This window comes from Crocodylus siamensis, chromosome 2, assembly GCF_052110815.1.
Source record: "Crocodylus siamensis isolate JL-2025a chromosome 2, ASM5211081v1, whole genome shotgun sequence".
NCBI classification, from domain to species: Eukaryota; Metazoa; Chordata; order Crocodylia; family Crocodylidae; genus Crocodylus; species Crocodylus siamensis.
The window spans coordinates 236,241,196-236,260,717 of record NC_143396.1 but is presented as its reverse complement, the minus strand read 5'-3'; the positions used below and the strand labels follow the sequence as shown (position 1 = coordinate 236,260,717).

At 41.7% G+C, this 19,522-nt stretch overlaps 1 protein-coding gene across 12 annotated transcripts in view; it reads left to right on the top strand.

The window, feature by feature from the left end:
- Window positions 1–19,522, top strand: part of RYR3 (ryanodine receptor 3) — a 541,049-nt gene that overhangs the window by 233,907 nt on the left and 287,620 nt on the right. For all 12 annotated transcript variants that reach the window (XM_090033490.1, XM_090033491.1, XM_090033488.1 and 9 more), the window contains exons 22-27: window positions 196–299; window positions 1,202–1,285; window positions 5,176–5,335; window positions 5,890–6,037; window positions 9,545–9,750; window positions 10,816–10,990. In XM_090033490.1, coding sequence (XP_089889616.1) covers window positions 196–299; window positions 1,202–1,285; window positions 5,176–5,335; window positions 5,890–6,037; window positions 9,545–9,750; window positions 10,816–10,990 — 877 coding nt within the window. The remainder of the gene's footprint in view (window positions 1–195; window positions 300–1,201; window positions 1,286–5,175; window positions 5,336–5,889; window positions 6,038–9,544; window positions 9,751–10,815; window positions 10,991–19,522) is intronic.

Below are 19,522 nucleotides of genomic sequence, written 5' to 3'. Positions count from 1 at the left end.
TTCAATGTTTCCATGATTAATTTATCATGAAAAGGCTCATTTATATAATACTGAATAGCTGTCATTAGGTATCCAAAGATGGATAATATGGTTTATAATACTTTTATCTGTGGAAGGAACGAATACATTTTTGCTGTACTAAGATTGGTTTGACTTTAGTAATAGAACAGTGTATTTTCTTCTTTTGTATTGCAGGTACGAGATGATAATAAAAGACAACACCCTTGTCTTGTGGAGTTCTCAAAATTACCTGAAACAGAGAAGAATTATAACTTGCAAATGTCAACTGAAACTCTAAAGTGAGTTTTAAATTTAAGACCAAAACACAATCAAGTTTGATATATTTGTTGAATCTTCATTTTAAGATACCACATACCATACAGGTGGTTAAAATGTAAATAATTTTGGCAGTCAGGTCCAAAATCTATGCAAAACAATTTGTACCATTATTGCTGTGGGAGTTCTGTATTCATTCTGAGATAGCAGACTTTAGCCTTTTTTTTCGTTTTTCTTTTTTTTGCACAAATATGCCCAAGGACACAGTCTCAGCCCTTCTGGCTTTACTGCTGTTGGTATGTCCATCTGAGTATTACTTTCTGGAAATTGCTGAAAGACAAGCCTGATTAGACTCAAGAGTACCTATACACATGCTCAGTGCCTGATTTGATGTGTGTTAATTAACATCCATTGAAGTAGACTCAGTTAATCGAGTCTGCTGGCATGTGCCTGCAGACTCCACATCATTTTGAAGCACAGGGATGCTGAATAAACATGATGCCCCCATCATTTTGGAATGGGTGCATTAACTAAATCTCAATGAACAAGTTTTAGTTAAAATGTCCCTGCTACCATTTTAAAGAACAGGATGTTGAATACACAAGACATTGTAGGCACTTTAATTAGAGTGGCTCCCAAGAGCTGCTCTAATTAAAGCACTCCCATCCTACCCCAGAGCACATGTAGAGATGCCCTATAATGTTTAAAACTTATTTTTAACTTGAATTCAATCTCCTTTGTTACTTATGTTAGTTTTGATCATTCAGAATATTTATTTTTATAATACTTCGTAAATCTGGAATTAGAACTGTGTTTCTTTATTGTAAGTAACAAAAACTTGATAAAGAAAAACAGCATTTTCTTAAAGACGTGAAGAGAGCTGTAATTTTACTGTTTTATAACAACCAACTTTTAATTTTTTTAGAACCCTTTTGGCCCTTGGGTGTCACATTGTTCACTCTAATCTAGCAGCTGAGGAAGATCTTAAAAAGGTCAAACTTCCTAAAAAGTATGTATCTTTATTACAATTGCTGTATATTCATCATAATTACTAATGAATTACCTTACTTAAAATGTATGTTCACATGATAGTACTGACTAGTAGCAGGCACTTTCATAGCTTTGTAGATGCCATAACATTTTCTCATGTACAAACTGCCTGCGCATGTGACTGGCACAGGACATTTTTGATCCAGCACCTGGCTTTTGGTGATTGCTGACTGTCAGTCTTTCTGCATTATGTCATCCTGTGAGAGAAAGGAATTACCATGCTGCAGTGACACTGAACGGCATTCTCTTTTAACTTCTCACTTAAACCTTACATGATCCAAGAATACATAGTGAAAAGTTTAAAGCATTATTTAGATTCCTATTCGATCATGTAGCAGAATATAGTAGATATTGTATTACAATATGTGGCTATACTTGTATGAGTGTGTTCTGCTTTCCTATGAGTTTCTCTGTTGTCTGTTTACTGTTTCACTCTGGGAAAAACTACTGTTCTACATATAAAAATTTATAAGGGCGAGAATAATTTAACCCTACAGATATGTAAATCAACCACTATTACATCAAAAATTAGCAATTACATTTAAAAATCAACATCTGGAATATAGCTTTTGAAAAATTTATTTTGCAGCTCTGGGAAATTCACAGTTCTGCATTATTGTATAAATTAGGCAACCTGGCTTTTTGTATTTAAAAGACTTTGAATGTAAAAAAGATTTTGGAATCCTTGTCCCTTTCCAGGCCAAACTCCTCCCAGCACCTCCCCCTGTGTGGCCAGATCAGGGCCAAGCCAAGCCTCCTTTCCCCTCTCCCCATTCAGCCTGGATGGGGCTCGGCCACTCCCCAATGCTCCCACATATGACTGCATCAGGCCCCTCCCTACCACCCCATATGACGATTAGGCCTACTGGCCAGATTCAGCCCATGGATGGACTGAGCACCATGTAAATGTAAAGCGATGCACCTGGGCAGAAAGAAGCTGTAAACAAAACTGAAAGTATCATTATGTCCCTTTACAAATCCATGGTATGTCCACACCTTGAACACTGTGCCCAGTTCGGGCCCACAGACTTCAAAAAGGATATAAGGAAACTAGAGAAGGTCCAGAAAAGGACAACAAGAATGATTTAGAGGTGTGGAAGGGCTTCCATCTAAGAAGAAACTAAAGCAGCTAGGCCTATTCAGTTTAGAAAAGAGACGCTTGATGGAGGATATAAGGGTTTACAAAATACTAAATGATGAAGAGAAAGTAAATAGGGATTTATTAATTACTGTCACAAAATGAAACTAGTAGGTAGTAAGTTTAAAACTAACAAAAGGAAGTTCTGTTTCACACAGCGTGTAATTATAGTGTGAAACTCATGTGAAAACTGACACTTTAGCCAGATACAAAAAGGAGTTGGACAAATTCTTGGAGGAAAGGGGCTATTGAGCATGGGAATTAGGGATATAGCCTCTGAATTAGAACTCCGTTAAATGCTGGAGGCTGCATGTGAGAAAGGAACAGTGGGGAAAAAACCCTGGTGATATACTCTTCACTCTCCTTTTAGCATCTACTCTCTGCCACTGTGTGACACACAATACCAGGCAAAGTGGACCTATGGTACCGAGTAAATGGTAATTCCTATGTTCTTATCTGCCACTGATATAGACCATTTAATCAGGACCCAAGACATTTCCATAGCCTCCCTTCAAATAAGTGAATTGTGCTAAGCGGCCACCTGGGGCTTCTTTCATTCTTTTGTTAAGTGTTACTCCATTGTGGAAGCCTCAAGACCAGAGGTCTGCTTAATTCAGTGGTGCTCAGAGTTTTTGCCCTGCAGGCTGAATGAGTGCTGTGGGGCCAGTCCACTGGCTGGATTGAGCCCTGTGCCTGGCATGCTGGGATCTTGTTCCTGTGGGCCAAGATTTGTCCCTGGGGCCACTGTACCCCTGCCACCAAGTTTTCAGTCCCAGGGGGAGCCCCAAGGATCAGATGACATCACTCTAGGAACTGAATCTGGTTCTTGGGGAAGGGTTGAAAACCCCCAACTTAAGGGACTCAGAATCCCACCTCTGGCTGTGTGGACACTGCTTTGGGGTCTCCCACACATGACAATGTATATGTGGCCAATTATTTGAAGGAGAAATGGTCTTATTTATCAGTCACAGGAGTTCTTTTTGTCTGATTGTCCACATAAGCATTCATATCCTGCCCTTGTTCTCCTCTCCCTTGGAATCATGCATCGTATAGGACTCTCCAGTTGAAAGAAAACTGAGGAAGTAAAAGTGTTCACTGCCTTTTATCCCTTTAGTGTGAAGGCAAAGTGGGGCTGAATCACACTGTACTGGTATTTAAGGCAAAAAAAAAAAAAAGGCTCTAGTTGAAGCGTAGGAACATGAGAAAGTCTCAACAATAAATCTACAAGAATTCCAGTTCATGTCAAGCACTTTTTAAAGACTTCTGCCTTCGATATGCATTTTTGCAAATGACGCTGTACTTTATTGCTGAAGACCTTATTTGAAGTTTTGTAGAATGGTTTTATTTTGAGTTCTTGCTGCTTTTTGAATGTGATTAGGCATCTCAGGATTTCATGAGCTGTATTCACTGTTAATTTGAGAGCAGGGTCCACTGGCAGAAAAAAAAATCCAGCAATGAGAAAGCTGAAGTAAGCATATAAAACACTTGGATTATCTCTTCTACTCTGGGGTTTTCAGTCAACCAGGAGACCCCAAAAATGGAAAATGTAATAAGAAAATATGATTAGTTGTCAAATATCTATCATAGCCTCTGCTAGTGGGATCTTGTATTGATCCTGGTAATACTTAAAGCTTTGCAAAATTTTAAGACTTCAGCTTTAAATAATTTCCTTCCAATGACCTCATTGGAGTTCAGATTTATGTGGATTGTCTTCTTATCAGTCCAAAATAATCTTTCTGTATTTACAAATTAACTTTTGATATTCTATCTACAGTATTTTGGAAAAGTAATTAACTTCTATCAAACTACCTAAGCAAAAATTGATCAAACTTCCTCATATGGAACACATTTGAGTAGACAGTTAGAAACTTTCAATGTATTTATTCACTTTGTCACAATATGAAATCCTGCAAAAGCCTCTAACACGAATGTCATCAAATGGCTCATGTTCATTATGTCTATAATATAAACATTAAAATGTACTGCTCCTTTCAGAATCCTAAACATTCTTATGCAGGACTAAATTTATTCTTTCTGCTGTAGGGAAGTAAAAGCAAAATGTTGCTGCCAGACTGGCTTGTGTAAAGTCATTAAGAGCTTTGAAAATGCTACATTTTAAATTGCACTTTAAATATAACACTGTAGAAAACAGGGAAGATCAGCACTCAAAATATTTTTCGTGTGTTCAGTTACATCAAAGAAATGTTAGCATATAGCCAATGAATGCTACTATTCATTAATAGAACTATATAATTTGAAATAGTGTCTATAGCTTACATTACTTTTAAATATAATGTGAAATTCCAAATAAAAAATTGTACAAATATTAAACATAAATATCTTCTAATGTAGAAGATAGAAATAATTAAGTTTAAAATTCTCTAAAATACACCATTTATAATTTTTTGTTGTTTGTTTTAGAGCAACCACATAGGGGTTGCACAGTCAAGCATAGGGATAAATGAGATTGTTCCTGCCCCTAAGAATTTGTATTCTTGGTTAATGACAAGCTACAACACAGGGATGATCCCAAACAAAATGGTATGGTGGGTTGTGGAAAGCAAATTATAAAGTGGGGTGGGGAAGAACCAGCACTAAATGACTTACGGAAAATTGATTACCAAACTGAGAGAAAAAAACCAAAACCCTTGTATTTATTTTTGTTTCCCACAGTACATTTCACCTTTTGTGTTGTTTTCATTTGGTTACAGCTACATGATGTCAAATGGATACAAACCTGCCCCTCTAGATCTTTCTGAAGTTAAGTTGTTACCTTCTCAAGAAGTGTTAGTTGATAAACTTGCAGAGAATGCACATAATGTCTGGGCAAAAGACAGAATAAAACAAGGATGGACCTATGGCATTCAGCAGGTAAAGCAGTTTTTCAGAAACATTTGACATAGTGAAACCATTTGAGTTTGAGTCTGTTTTTTTCAGAATATTTTTTGAAATGCTAGATAGAAGGAAAAAGCTAAATGCTGAGTGTAGTATACATCTTGCCTGAAAAATGAAATTAAGCTTTCATCTTAAATTAGATCATGTGGATGGACATGTAGTCATGGACTGAAAAATACTGTCAGGGCCTGAGATGGATGAGTTTCCTTCTAAAGTACTGATATGTTAATAGTAGTAGAATTCCATCCACTAATATTAATGGTAACATTTCTCACAGAAACAGTTCAATTGATTCCTTTCATTCTTTCTCTCTGTGTCATAACAGAAACTGTCTTGTGGTTTTCCTTATTTTACTTATTAGCTTTACATTTATGACTTTTTATTTACCATATAATCGTGTTTTCCCCTGTAAAAATAATAGGCCTGGGCCAAAATTTTATACAGAAAAGGAAGTGCAGAATATAACATTGGCTATATTGCATTACAATATTGATGTTGTGTGAAGAATTATTTTTTGTTGCTTCTTTTAGGATCTTAAAAACAAACGAAATCCTCGACTGGTGCCATATGCATTATTAGATGAACGGACTAAGAAATCAAATAGAGACAGTCTCCGTGAAGCTATTCGGACATTTGCTGGTTATGGATATAATATTGAGCCACCAGATCAAGAGATAAGTATGTAAATAGTAAATAATTATTCACTGTATCTTTTACTGTTCTATTCTACAACTGTTGTAGTAGCAGTACTTTATTTACAGCTTTTGGTGTAACAGTACAATAAAATGATCAATTAAAACTTATGTAAAAATAAATAACGGAATTTATATGAATTATATATTTTACTAAAAGCAATATTGTAAGATTATCCATTCTACCAGTTTACACAAGATTAAAATAGAACATAATATATGATGATGTAAAAGAAAAGGTAAAATGAAGTAGTGAACAATAAAACAACAGAATTCTGTTGAATTTTGATACTTATTTTTTGTGCAAGTAGCACGAATTTCACCTAAAGAGTACAAACAGGCTCCAAAGTATTAGAAAGAAGCCAGATTGTTTTTTCTTCATTAGCTCGGTATTTATTATTTCCCATTAATGGACAGATCCAGTTCCCTGTATTTCTTCAAAAAACAAGCATGGTTTAAACCATCTATCTCATTCTTCCCACAAGAGCATATTCTGTCTAAATATGGTATCTGACACCACCTGGTCATGACAACTGCAGATCTCATTACAGTGAACCTCAATCTAATCATGCCATCTCTTGTTGTTTATAGTTTTGCATCACAAACAGATAGGTGTCTAGGATAAAGGAATGTTACAGTTATCTTAAAAAGGGAAGTTTGAGATAGTCTCACTGCCAGCATTGTACTGACTCAGTACTGTTCCCAGGTCATTTGTCTGGGAGAGACTGTAGATGTTATTTAACCGTACAAAAAGAGTTTATTAGGCAAAGGAAAGATTCCTGGAATGCATTTCATGGGTAGTTTTAAAGTTCTTAATTGAACATGGTTAGTCACCTTTACTAGTCTGTCTTCAGAGCACATTGAGCCCCAGCTTCTCCTCTCTCCTCCTTCTCCCCCCCCCACAACATCATAAAATAAGATGGGGATTAAAAACACCCTTAAAAAGTCATTAGAATTCTTTTGGGCTTTTAAATGGACCATAGGGTCATCACCCCAGTGTTCTGCTCCAAAGAATAAAATGGACTTCATCTTAGCTTTATAGCCCTTAGTGGTTCAAGACCCGCTCTTCTGCCTGTCTGATTATAAAAATAAAAAACGTTGCCCAAAGCTTTTTTGCTCTTGTGTCTACATTTTCAATATTTTTCAAATGTTGTTTGAAGAAATGTTTTATATCTAAAATATTTTGCACAATAAATTCCACTGTTGAAGCACAATCATTTTTTGCACGAGTAAATTATTGTACTGGATCCTATGATTTGAGGTGCATCATTAATTTAAAATATTTAATCTTTTTGATTTTATAAATTGATTTTACAAATCAAAGCTTCCTAAACTCCTGCTTATGCAATATGCTTTCCATTGGAAAAACCTAAAATGCGGTTAAGTGATTTTCATTTAGATAGCATTACAAAACGTCAATAGAATTCAGTGGAGACAGAAGCAGGATTCTAATTTCCTATACCTTTGCTAGTAAATAATATTTAGGAATACACTGCACTAAACTGTGTGAAGCTTGCATGAAGCAGCCCTACTAATGCCTATGAAATCTCCATTGCTGTACTCAGTGGTTCAGCCTTAAGAAGTAAAGACTTGTATTGCACCAAAATCTCTTGTGATCACACATTCAGTTCCAGAATTACAATTTGTGATCCTCTGATTTTTTCCTCTGAAACATTTGGCCTTAGTACTGTGCAGTACTTAATAACACTACAAAACTAGTGCCGTGTGGGGTGTGCATACTTGCACAGTTGTCTGGCTGGAGTATGACAAGTCACCACAAGGCATACTCTCCAGCCATGGAGTGACAGGGGGCAGTTCCTTTGGTCATCCTGCTCCCAGGGGAACCTGTCAGTGAGATCTGACCACTTGTGGGGAAATGGGAAGGCTGTCAGTGATCAGCTGGTAGCTGTTGCTTTGGTCAGCTACTCCCAGACTAGGAGAAGCCATTGTCAAACACAGCCTCCTGCTGCTGCAGGGACAGCATCAAGGTCCACTTCTGGACCGGCTGTCAAGGAACCAGCCACCCTATCTCCCTCCCCCTTGGAGGAAGAACTTGCATAGATTGGATCAATTCTGCCTTTGGCTTTTTGCCTGTCTGTACCTTAGCCTCAGTTCTGGGAGTCTTACTTAATATGAGTAGGGAAGATTGAGTGGAGCACTCTGAGATGCTGGAAGTCCAAGAGACCCCTAGTAGTGCTACATGTAAGTGAACATACTTTACATATGGTTCTACAAAACTTAGCATTACAGATGCTGTAGATACAGGTCCTGTTTCAGGCAGGGACATTTCAGCAGTACCGGCACCATATTGGTAGCACTGCAGATGCCATGTGCATCTGTATGTTCGCCTTTTGTAGCACTACAAGGGCATCTGTAACATTAAAAATTTAACGTATGTTCATAACCTTGTTAAAATAGATCCAAGGCAGAATATATTCAATCTACTCAAGTTTCTCTTGATTGGACCAATAATGAACAGAACTCATGTTCACCCTAGAGTTGGCTAAGGCAGGCAGATGCCTGCACTGCCCAAGGCCAAAAGGTGTGGGGGGACACCTTTGCCTCCCAGCTCCACTGGGCAGCAAACACTTCAGTCCCATCACCTCCCAAACAGAGTAGGGCCAGGAGGGGAGGGAATGCCCCCCCCAACCAGAGTATACACAGAAGGTGAGAGGAAAGCCCCTGAGGCAGGGACTTTTCTCCCACAGAGCATGGCTGCCAGGTAGTAAATTCCCTAGCCCTACCCCCTCACACACCTCCCGCCATTCAGTAGCTGAGAGGTGGGGGACTGGTGAGGGCACAGGGCTAGGGCATTTGCTTCCTGACTGACCTGGGCTGCATGGGGGAAAGCCCCCACCGCAGAGGCTTCCCACCCACACCCGCTGTGCAGACCCTGGGTGGCGGGGACTAGGGCTGGAACCTATCTTGTCCCTCCCTGTTCCACTGCCAGCTGGGCTGGGGAACAGAGGTTTTTCTGCCTTGGCTCTGTAACAGCCTAGGAGCAAGGCTGCCAAGTTCGGCTGCTGTAGCAGAGGAACTGGGGTGGACGTGAGCCCTCTTTATGAGAGGAGGTTAGTGGGGGGGGGGGCTCAATGCATTCTGGGATGCTGGGTAACTGTGACCTAACTTGTGTCAGGAGGGGATCTGGAACAGAAGTTTGATAGACTGCTGTAACCTAAAATGATTCAATCAGATACTACATTCATCCAGATCTATCTTAAACTAACATCTTGAAATCTAACATCTTGGAATCTAACATCTTGAAACCAGGCTAGACATACTAAACTTCTGTTCTGCTGCAGGTTTAGATTGGTTTCCAATCACTTATACCAGTTTATGTGTAATTTCTGTCTCTAGCCCAAGAATCAGACTCTTAGAACTGAGTATCTCTCAAATCTGAGACCAACAGAAAGTTAAACACTAGCTTTTGCTTACTCTGCCTTATTCTTAGTATACATTTTTCTAACGATATTTTCTTCTCCTTTTTTCACAGCTGATCAAGCTATGGAAAAAGTTAGCATTGACAAGATACGCTTTTTCAGGGTAGAACAGTCCTATGCAGTGAAGACTGGAAAGTGGTACTTCGAATTTGAAGCTGTGACGGGTGGAGATATGCGTGTTGGCTGGGCCAGGCCAGGATGCCGGCCTGATTTAGAATTGGGAGCAGATGATCAGGCATTTGTGTTTGAAGGAAACAAAGTTAGTAAAGGCTATTTACAAAATTAAACAAAATAAGTTTACGTTTGTGATTGTGAACAGGCCATGTACTGAAACTGTAGTAGAGTTGAACATGAAAGGACCCCATGTGATTCATATAAATAGGGACCAACCTAATTCATGGAGGCTGCCTCTGAATGTTGCTGTCCTAGTGTGGTGTTGGGCATGATTTTCATGGCAGAGTGCAGCAAGGTCCCTCACACGTCTGGCCAATGGGCCCTAGTTGTCCTGCCCCTCCCTGGATATTGACAGATGGCCACCTGTCAACCTCTGGGGAGGGGTGGGACTTCCAGGGCCCCTCAGCCAATCAGAGGCATAGGAGGAGCCACGATTATCCACTGCAGAAATACCCACCTGCTTCCCCCCTCTCCCTCCCCCCCCATTTGCATCCCCCTTTCTGCCACCCCATTTTCCTGCTTTTTCAAGGTCCCCACACTTTTTTCATGGGGACTGAGGTTTTGCACAGGGGACCTACCAAATTTGCAGTTTCCATGAAAATCGCAAAACTGATTTTGGTAGGTCACTACATATAAGTTGTTCTTTTGCATTAGGGGTGTTTTTGCTTGTTTGTTTGTTTTATCTACCTCTGAGTTTTGTTTCATGTTCTACAACAGCAAGGACCAACCTTCTTGGCAGATGTGCCACAGATTAGCTCTGTGCCCTCCCTGTTGGTTGCTCTGATCCCCTTCCCCTGCTTAATCTACTGCTCTTTCTTTTCCTCCCTGCCCTGCACTCCTGGCCCTGTGTCACACAGAGGCTGCCTGTGCCACTGGTGGCATATGCAACACAGGTTGGCTACCTCTGCTTTGCAAAGATCTGTGGGTGCTGACAGATATGGAAAAAAGGAAAAAATAATCCTTTACCAGAAGAGGAATTACATCAGTTTGACCCAGCTCACCCACCCTTGCATGCTTCAGTGAGGCTGATTCAATCAGCTATTAGATAAAAGCACCAAAAAGCCCCGCTACCCTTTTCCCCTGTGCTTTGAATCCATCTTGCAGAAAGAGAAGTGCAATATACTTTTAATTCTGATCACTCTTTCTTTAGGGCCAGCGTTGGCACCAGGGTAGTGGATTCTTTGGACGAAATTGGCAACCAGGAGATGTGGTCGGTTGTATGATAAATTTGGATGACAAATCAATGATCTTTACTCTTAATGGCGAGCTGCTTATAACAAATAAAGGTTCAGAACTTGCCTTTGCCGACTTTCAGCTAGAAAATGGTAAGTTGAATCCTATTTTTTAAGTTATAATGCTAATGTCTAGGAAAAATTGAGAGAGCATTAGTCTGCAAATTAGGCTGCGCTGCTATTTAAAATTAATCAGAAAATCTAAATTAGTGCCCTGGAAGATTAATTGTTTTCTTCCTAGTCTGTGCATGTGGCTTCCTCACTGAACCTTCTTCGTCATTATCTCCTTGCACTGACACAGAATAGCTCAGAGTTTTTAGCTGGATCTGATGCATTTAATGTTCTTGCCTATCTAGTTTCTAGCCAATGACAGTACTGAGTCTTTTTGCCTGAAAACCTCGTCACATTGCCATTTTCTGAGGACAAAGGACAGTTGTCAGCTAGTAATTTAGTTGCTTTACTATGTAAACCTGAAATTAATTTCAGAGATAAGTAATTATTCATAGTGTGTCTGTGTCTGTGTGGATCAATGGCTCTGCTGGCCCCAATCTAAAAATAGAAAAATGGATTTCAAACAATTTTCAGTAGTAGTAGTTTATTTACAGCTTTTGCCAAAATTGTACAGTAACATGAGCAATAAAAATTTTATATAAATAAAATAACAGCATTTATAGAAATTATAAATTTTACTAAAAATGTGCGGTAAGTTCATTTGTCCTACCAGTTTACACAAGATTAAGCCAGAATAAAAGGGGAGAATACTAGTTGATTTTGCCACTTATTCTTTGCACAAGTAGCACAAACTTACCTAAGACAGGCTCCAAAGTATTACAAAGAAGCCAGATTGTTTTTTCTTCATTATCCCAAGACTTAGAATTCCTCATTAATTTCCTTTTACCCACCCCCCCAAGAAAACAAGAGCACACATAATGTTTTAAGTTACCTATGTCATTTTTCCACAAGAGCACAGGATATAGGGTCTTTCATCACCTGCCCATGACAACTGCAGATCTCATTAGAGTGAGCCTCAATCTAGTAATGCCCTCTTGTTGTTTGTAGTTTTGCACCACAGATGGGTATCTAGCAGAGGCAGGTCAGACTAGCCTGCAAAGATTGAATCAATTCAGGCTCTGACTTTTTGAATGTCTGTCCTGAGCCCTAGTCCAGGATGTGGTAAATCAGTGAAAACCTTTCTCCACCTACCCCATGGACTCCTACTGTTTTATCCCTTTATTAGAGGAGGGTGGAGGAGCCATGGCAATTAGTGGTGCCACTGTTCCCCAAGCATGGAATTTCCAGATCCCTAGCGAGGCAGCTGGCCAGGTGATTTGGCCCACACCCTGTGGCTGGACCTGGCATGCATGATTGGAGCTTGTGTGTGGCTGCAGCTGTATGCCAACTGGGCAGCACACAGGATTGGTACAGCTTTTAGCATTAGACCTGGTGCATCGTCCCAGACCTGGCATGCCAGTTTGGGCAGATGGTCCATGGCCCCAGACCTGGCATGCCAGATCATTCTAGTGCTCAGGGTCAGTCTTTGGCTAGACCAGCACTTAGCCCTGGACTCAGCACACAACCCCAGATCTGGCAACCCTAGACTTTAGTTACTTCCTTCACTACAAAATAAGATTTTTTTTCCTTCCTGCTGCCTTCCAAAAACAGGATGTGTTTTATATTCTGGGGCATGTTATATGCAAGAAAATAGAGTAACATCTCTACCTGATGAGAAGACATGAATCAGTACATAAGAACAAATGGAAGCACAGATTTAAATGGTAGGCTGAAATTTTATTATCTTAACAGTGAGGAAAGGTACTCTGTGCCAACTTTCTCTCATGCTCCAGGTATATAAATGGATCTAGTGCAGATCATAGTATCACTAGGGCAGATCCTCTTCAACCTTCCCATAAAATTAGTTCACTTCTGGATCCTCTTGCCATTGGCATCATGGAAAGATCAAAGAAGACTTCCCTATGTGAAGATTTTAGGTATTGCCTTAACTTAGGTGTACAAGTATGCCAGTGTTCAATTCCATCAAGGTCTTTTACTTTTGGGAACTGGGTTTTTAGCCTTTCTCCACACAAGACCATAGGGGCATGGCCAATTACCTTCATTTTACCTTCATCACTAGTTGCCTGCCTATTCCAGAATCTGCACTCAACAACCCTAAAACATTCAGGTCAGTTGGATCAAATGTCCCTGTGTAAAGGGGACAAAATGCCCCCCGCCCTCCCCAAAATAGCAAAAGGTTTTAATAAGGTATGTAAAGCACAAGGGCAGCCAGCTTCCCCTCTAGTAGGTCATAGAAAGAACAGAGCCTATAGAAAAAGGGAGAATATCTCTGCTTGTCTGTCCAGAATGGAGGAACTGTTTTTTTCTTTCTGGGTTGGCTAGTTCATTGCCAGATCTGATCAATACAGTATTCCTTCTGGAGAGATGCTGTTTGTCAGGAGCAAGTGGGATGGGAGGGGGGAGGAAGGAGAGGGGAGGGGAGGGGGCACTTTAAAGAGTTCAGAATAGTTTTCTGTGTATTATCTATGAATTCCTTTCTCACTAACTTTCTTCTTCAGTAATCAGCAGGGTGCTCTTTGCTCTCCTCACCAGCTTTTTCATAATTTGAAGTTTCCATTTTTTCATAGACCAAAAATTATCACTCCTTCTTCTGGGTCATCAGGAGTGTTAAGAGTATGCTTATTTTCAACAGGAGTGTTAGGAATATGCTGGGAGATGCAGCAGTTGATTCTGTGATATTTGTAGACTTTCCCACCTTTCATTTTGTAAAAATCCAGCCTAGCGTGATTTCTAGGTATTGATGACATTGGCAGAATTAAGGGAAAAAACTGGTCTTCAAACCTCTCTCATTTTCCCTTCTGTTGCTGGAATTCCTCTTGGGAACTTTTCGCTTCCTGTTGTTTTATCACCAACTGCTACAAACCTAACAAGTTTTGGTCCCTCTTGGTTCTCAGTTTTCCAGACTGCCAGTCTGTTCTTGTCTAATATTCCTGCCAGTGCTTTTAACAACTCCCTGTGCCTCCGATGCAAGCCTTTAGGCAGTGCCTTGCATCAGCCTGATAAAATGCATTGCACAAAGTCTCTCTGTTGGCACAGGCTACTTTTGTTCTTCTTTCTTTGGACCAGAAATAAATATTAGTTAGTGTTTAGCAATTTATTGTGGAGGGGAAGATTATGCGACTACTGTCATATAAATCAGCATTTCCCAACCCTTTTCACCCCACGGTACACTTACCTAGATAAGAAAGCACCGTGGCACACCAGACATGGCAGGGAGGGCAGGGAAGAGAGTGTGGTGCGTGACCAGCCAGATGTCAATGGGAAGGGATGGCACATGACCAGCTGGCTGGCATTTGGGGCTGGAGCCACGCCCCCTGCCTGGCTAGAGTGCCACACTCCCCATTTGTCTGTGTCCACAGCAGCAGCAGGCAGGGGTGTGGCTCCAACCCAAAATGCCACGGCACACCAGTTGGGAAACAGTACTATAAATCCTGATGGGCTCTTTTACAGAACTGAATTTGAACACTAATAATAAATTACATAGTAATTATTAATAACCTTCATCTGAAAGGATCCCAGAATGTCAGTCTGTGTACAGTTTCTGTGTGTGTGGGTGTGTTTCTGCTTTCAAGTGAACATGCACAGGTCCCAGTTGTCACTGATGAGTCATCATCAGCACTCCCTCGCAGTCGAGGATGATTGTCTTCTATGGTTGCCTTATCTGTGGGTCTGAAGATGGCTGACAAGGCCAATCTGGAATCAACAGGTTCTATTGCAACTTGGGCACATGTTTCTGTGCATGGTGGATGACTCTGGTTTCTTGGTTTCATCCACAATACACTGTTTCTGCCACTCCCGCTTTTCCATCTCCTGTTGCCATTGTGAGGTTTCATAATACTGAGTTCCTTGCAGCAAACTCTTCCATCATTTGGAGTTTCCATTGATGCTTACAGATATTTGGTCAGAGGACAACATTTATACAATACTGATCATTTTATATACCAGTCATACTCTGTACCAACAGACTACAATAATTTTTACAGGGTGAATGTAGATCTTCCTTCAGTGGGTGCATTTTCTGACCTCGTCCAGGTCTCATCACAACTTCTCCTTTTTCTGCCCTCCTGTGCCTTGTTATTAAGAAGTTGTTTTCTTTCCCTGCCTCTTGTTGTTGCTGGTATTCTAAAACATCAATAAATACATATTTTTGTTGCCATTTTCTTCCAAATACAAAGCTTCTGTAACATGTAATGACTTCATGGTGATTAATAATTACCTGGCAATTATTTCTCCCTTTCCTAATCTCCCATGACAGACTTGCTACTTCTACACTGTCACAGGCCAGCTAGGCACTGTGAGTGTATCAATTCAGTTGCAGGCTGACTGAGCACTGCAACTTTATTAGCCACTGGGCTTTTTGGTTCGGGATCGAGGAGGTGATGATGGAAAGGAAAGAAATGACAAGTTTCACTTACAAAAAAGAATTAATTTTACTTAGATAGAAAAGATGTAGTTTGCATATATAATAGTTAATAAAAAGGTTAAGCTAATAAACAGACAACATAACAATACAGATTAAAATTGACAGTGATAATAAAACAGATAAAGAAATTAACCAAGAGTTCCCACTTAGTTAGTAACTTATCGATAGTCCCTCGGTTAGAAGATGCACGTCAGGTTGAATCAGCGAAGTCAGATGTCTCTGAACTGGGCTGCCCCCCTGAACCGGTCAAAGTCCCTCAATCAGGATCTGGTCCTCGCCCTCACAGGGAGTAAGAGAGATCCGTGGCTTATGGGACAGCAATGACCCTTCTGTTCTGTCCTTCCCAAGGGTTACTATGATGTGTGTGTTCTTTTATATTCTAATTATGCTAATTTTTAGTTATATAGCCATTCATAATATTACTTTATAGCTGTTATCCTATGGGGTTAAAAGGTGCTAGAAATCATTATAATAAGTTACTGCCCAAGCTTGTGTTTATCCAATAAGCAAATTGCAACACAGCATCTTCAGGTTTGAAATTAACATTACTCCACCTAAAACCAGCCCCTTCAGAACTCTCTGACTATGCTTTTTTGAGATGTTATTTCTTGAAATGTACTGCATAAGCTGGGCAGTTGAATCCAGTTTTTATCATCACCAAGGCTAAATTCTGAATGAGAGAGAACTATTAGGTCAGCCAATTTCGCAGCTAGAGCTTTGTCTCTGAGGCCTAGTCAGTTCCACAGACAGTTACGAGTTACATTTGCGGGTTACAAAAATACAAGCTTCATATTAGACAAAAGTTCCAAATGCCTCCAAGAAGCACATATTTATTGCTTATTAATTTTTTGGTTCTGGCCATCACACTACACCAAACCATTTCCTAAAGCATTTAACTTGCTTTGCATAAACTTGGATAGGTCTTCCTCCTGCATACTCCTTTTACAGTTTTGTGTCATGTTGGATAAACATTTTTACACTTTGTCAACCACAGCTACTCACTATCTGCTTTGTCTTGATTCCAGTACCATATGCGAAATGCGTTCTGAATGCCTTAGTGAGAAGTGATGTAACTGTCACCTGAATTTCTTCACACTGACCTAGTGTAGTGTTGGGGTAAGGAAGGGATTATCAGAACCCTCCCCCTGAGGATCCCTGCTGCCTGAGTTAGGAGACAAGCCACCAACCATCTGCCCTTTTATCCTTTTACCAAAATATACTCTCTGCTGGAGAGGATGAAAAGCTTACCGGCAGCCTGCCCTTTAGCTGTGGGCCTAAATACAGTCTATTGCAATAGTTCTCAATTTTTTTTAAACTCAAGGCTAAAAAAGGCTTCAACTTCTCTGAATTTCCGGGCACTCCAGTGGATACTCACTGAACAAGAATATAAAGAAAAGGTAACCTGTGGCTAAAAAGGTTAAGAACCACTGATCTATCTGGTGGCAGGTAAAGTTGGCATGGGCAGGACCTAACCCTTCTGTGCCTAGCTCTTTCCATTGTCTGGCCCCCGCCTCAGTCTGTACCTTAGGGGACAAAGATGGCCCCTGCTGCCAAGCGTGCTTCTTCTGTGTCTCACAGTCTGGCAACCACCCCCTCAGCCCTCCTGCCAGCTCTGGGAGGAACTGGGCTGTAAAGGACAGCTCCAGCCCCACCTCAGCCTGCCCATCTACCTTCCCCACCCACTGTCTGCGGCAAAGCATACTGCTGGGAGCAGGGGGGCACCTGGAAAGGGGCTGCCAGTGGGGCATGGTTGCAGGGACAGCAGTGCTAACCTCTTCATACGGCGGTCAGGAGGTGGGGCATTCTTATAAAAGGATCTTCAGAATCACTCATCTGTTGTATTTCTGCTACTAGATTTGAGGAAGGAATTATCATCTGTGTTTTCCCAATCTTCTCTATTCCTGAAGGAGTTTAGACATCAGCTTTATACCTGCATATTTTAGAATGATACAGTTATGAGGATATAGAAATGCCAATGTTGGGAAAATCTCTGTGTAGTTTCATTAAAATCTGCTCATCTCAATAATGCTTCTAAGTGTCTGAGTGTTTGTATAGTTTGGGTATTAGAACCCCAGGAGTGCATATTGTACATCAAAAAATAAGATATAAACATGCATGATAAGATTTCTCTGAGCATCAGTGCATTATCACATAAAGTCTGTGCCTGTGTTTTAAATATTTCCAGTAATAAACCTTTATTTTTAATATTTACTGGATGGTTTTGTAAAATATAATGTGCAGAAAAAGACTGATTATTATACTATCTCTTATCTGATTTTTTTTCCAATTCCCAGATACTGTGTGCTTTCATTTTGTTCCATTTATTCTGCCCAGAGTTATGAATTATGAATACAAACTTTATAAGGCAAACAAATTTAATAGACACTTTGATTTCTTATGAATAGCAAGGTTTAAATGTATGTCAGAATTTCAGTTATTTAGAACAAGCTTGGCTTTTTAGAAGATTGTTTCTGGTGGGAAAAGAAAAGCATCTGGTCTTTATATATACTGAAATAATAAATATACTCATACTAAAATAAATTATTTGTTTTTTAGCTACCAACCATGTAGTGCTGTTGCTATGCACCTCAGGAGGCAGGGCAGAGTGGAGGAGGGAGCTTACTGAGTAAGGGAGTTGTGGAGGTCTGTCGCAGGGGCACTTTGGTGCCCTGCTCCTATGAAGGGATACAGGTGCCGGTTGCTAGGGCAATCACAGTTGGTCAGCTGACCAGGAGGGGGCAGGGCCTGTAATATATAAACAGCCCAGGCTGAAGCCTAGCAGGAAGTTCCCCTCTGGCAGCCTGAGCAGCAGGAGCTCTGCTGCAGGGCAGGGCAGGGCAGGGCAGGGCAGGGCAGGGCAGGGCAGGGCAGGGCAGGGCAGGGCAGGGCAGGGCAGCGCAGCGCAGCCTGACCCCCTGAGCGTCTGCATGATGGTACTGGGTGGAGAGAACCCTGACAGGGAGGTATGAAGGAGAGCCAGGGTGGTGCAGAATTTATGTTATAGCCAGGAGGCTTATTTTGTGTTACAGCCAGTTGCCTTATGGCTTTGTCTTTTCGGTTTGGTTGTTTGTATAACACCGGAGGACTGGGTGAGGCTGTAGGGGTTGGAGGAGGCCTCATGGGAGCTCCCCAGTAGAGGGAGGGGTTCCTGGTGCTGGAGAGTGGCGCTGCGTTTTGGGGGTGTCCCGACCCCAGTCCAGTCGGGGCAGTATTGGGAGGAACCCCAGCAGGGCATAGGACCCTGAGAAAGGGGGTTGAGGGGCCAGGTGAGGCCGAGGCTGCCTGAGCCCCGATTGCATGGGCGAGACAAACCCCAGTGTGAGTGGGAGCCCTAGTGTGGGCAGAGCCCTAGGAAGGGGCGTGCAAGCAAGAAGCCCAGTGAGGGCACAACATTCAGGGGGCACTGACTCCAGCCCCAGGAAAGGCTCTAGAGGGCCAGGTGAGGCTGAGGCCACCTGAGCCCAATTGTGAGGAGCCCAAGCAGGGCGCAAGACCCATGAGGAGGGTTAGGGGGCCAGGCTTGGCTATGGCCACCTGAGCCCCGACCATGGGAAGCGCGGGGAGACAGGCCCCAGAGCGGGCGAGAGCGCATCAGTACAGAGAGACAGGCCCCAGAGGGGCACTGTCTGGGCAGGAGAAGCCCCAGAAGGGGGCGAGCCTGTCGTGAAGCCCCAGAAGAGGGCGAGCCAATTGTGAGGCCCTGGAGAGGGCGAGTACACGGAGAAGCCCCAGGGGAGGGCAAGTGTATGACTAGGGCCCGGTGAGGGCAAGTGCAAGATTGGAGAGCCCGGTGAGGGCGAGCGTATGACTATAGCCCGGTGGGGCAAGTACGGGAATAAGGAGCCCGGTGAGGGTGAACATACGAGTAGAGGCCCCAGACGGGGCCACTAAGGAAAGAGCATAGACGAGATAACATCCGGAACAACTGAGAGGCTTGGGGCGTGGTATTGGGGTGGAAGGAGCCACGCGACGCCCATAGGGTTGGGTGCACCAGTATCTATCCATATACAGCAGGGACCAAAAGGGTAAGAGCACTGGGCCCAAGGGGTCAAGTAAGGCAGCCTCCCATTAATATTATAGAACCATCAGAGATGTGGCAGGCGAGAATGAAGGTGCCAGACAGGCAACTT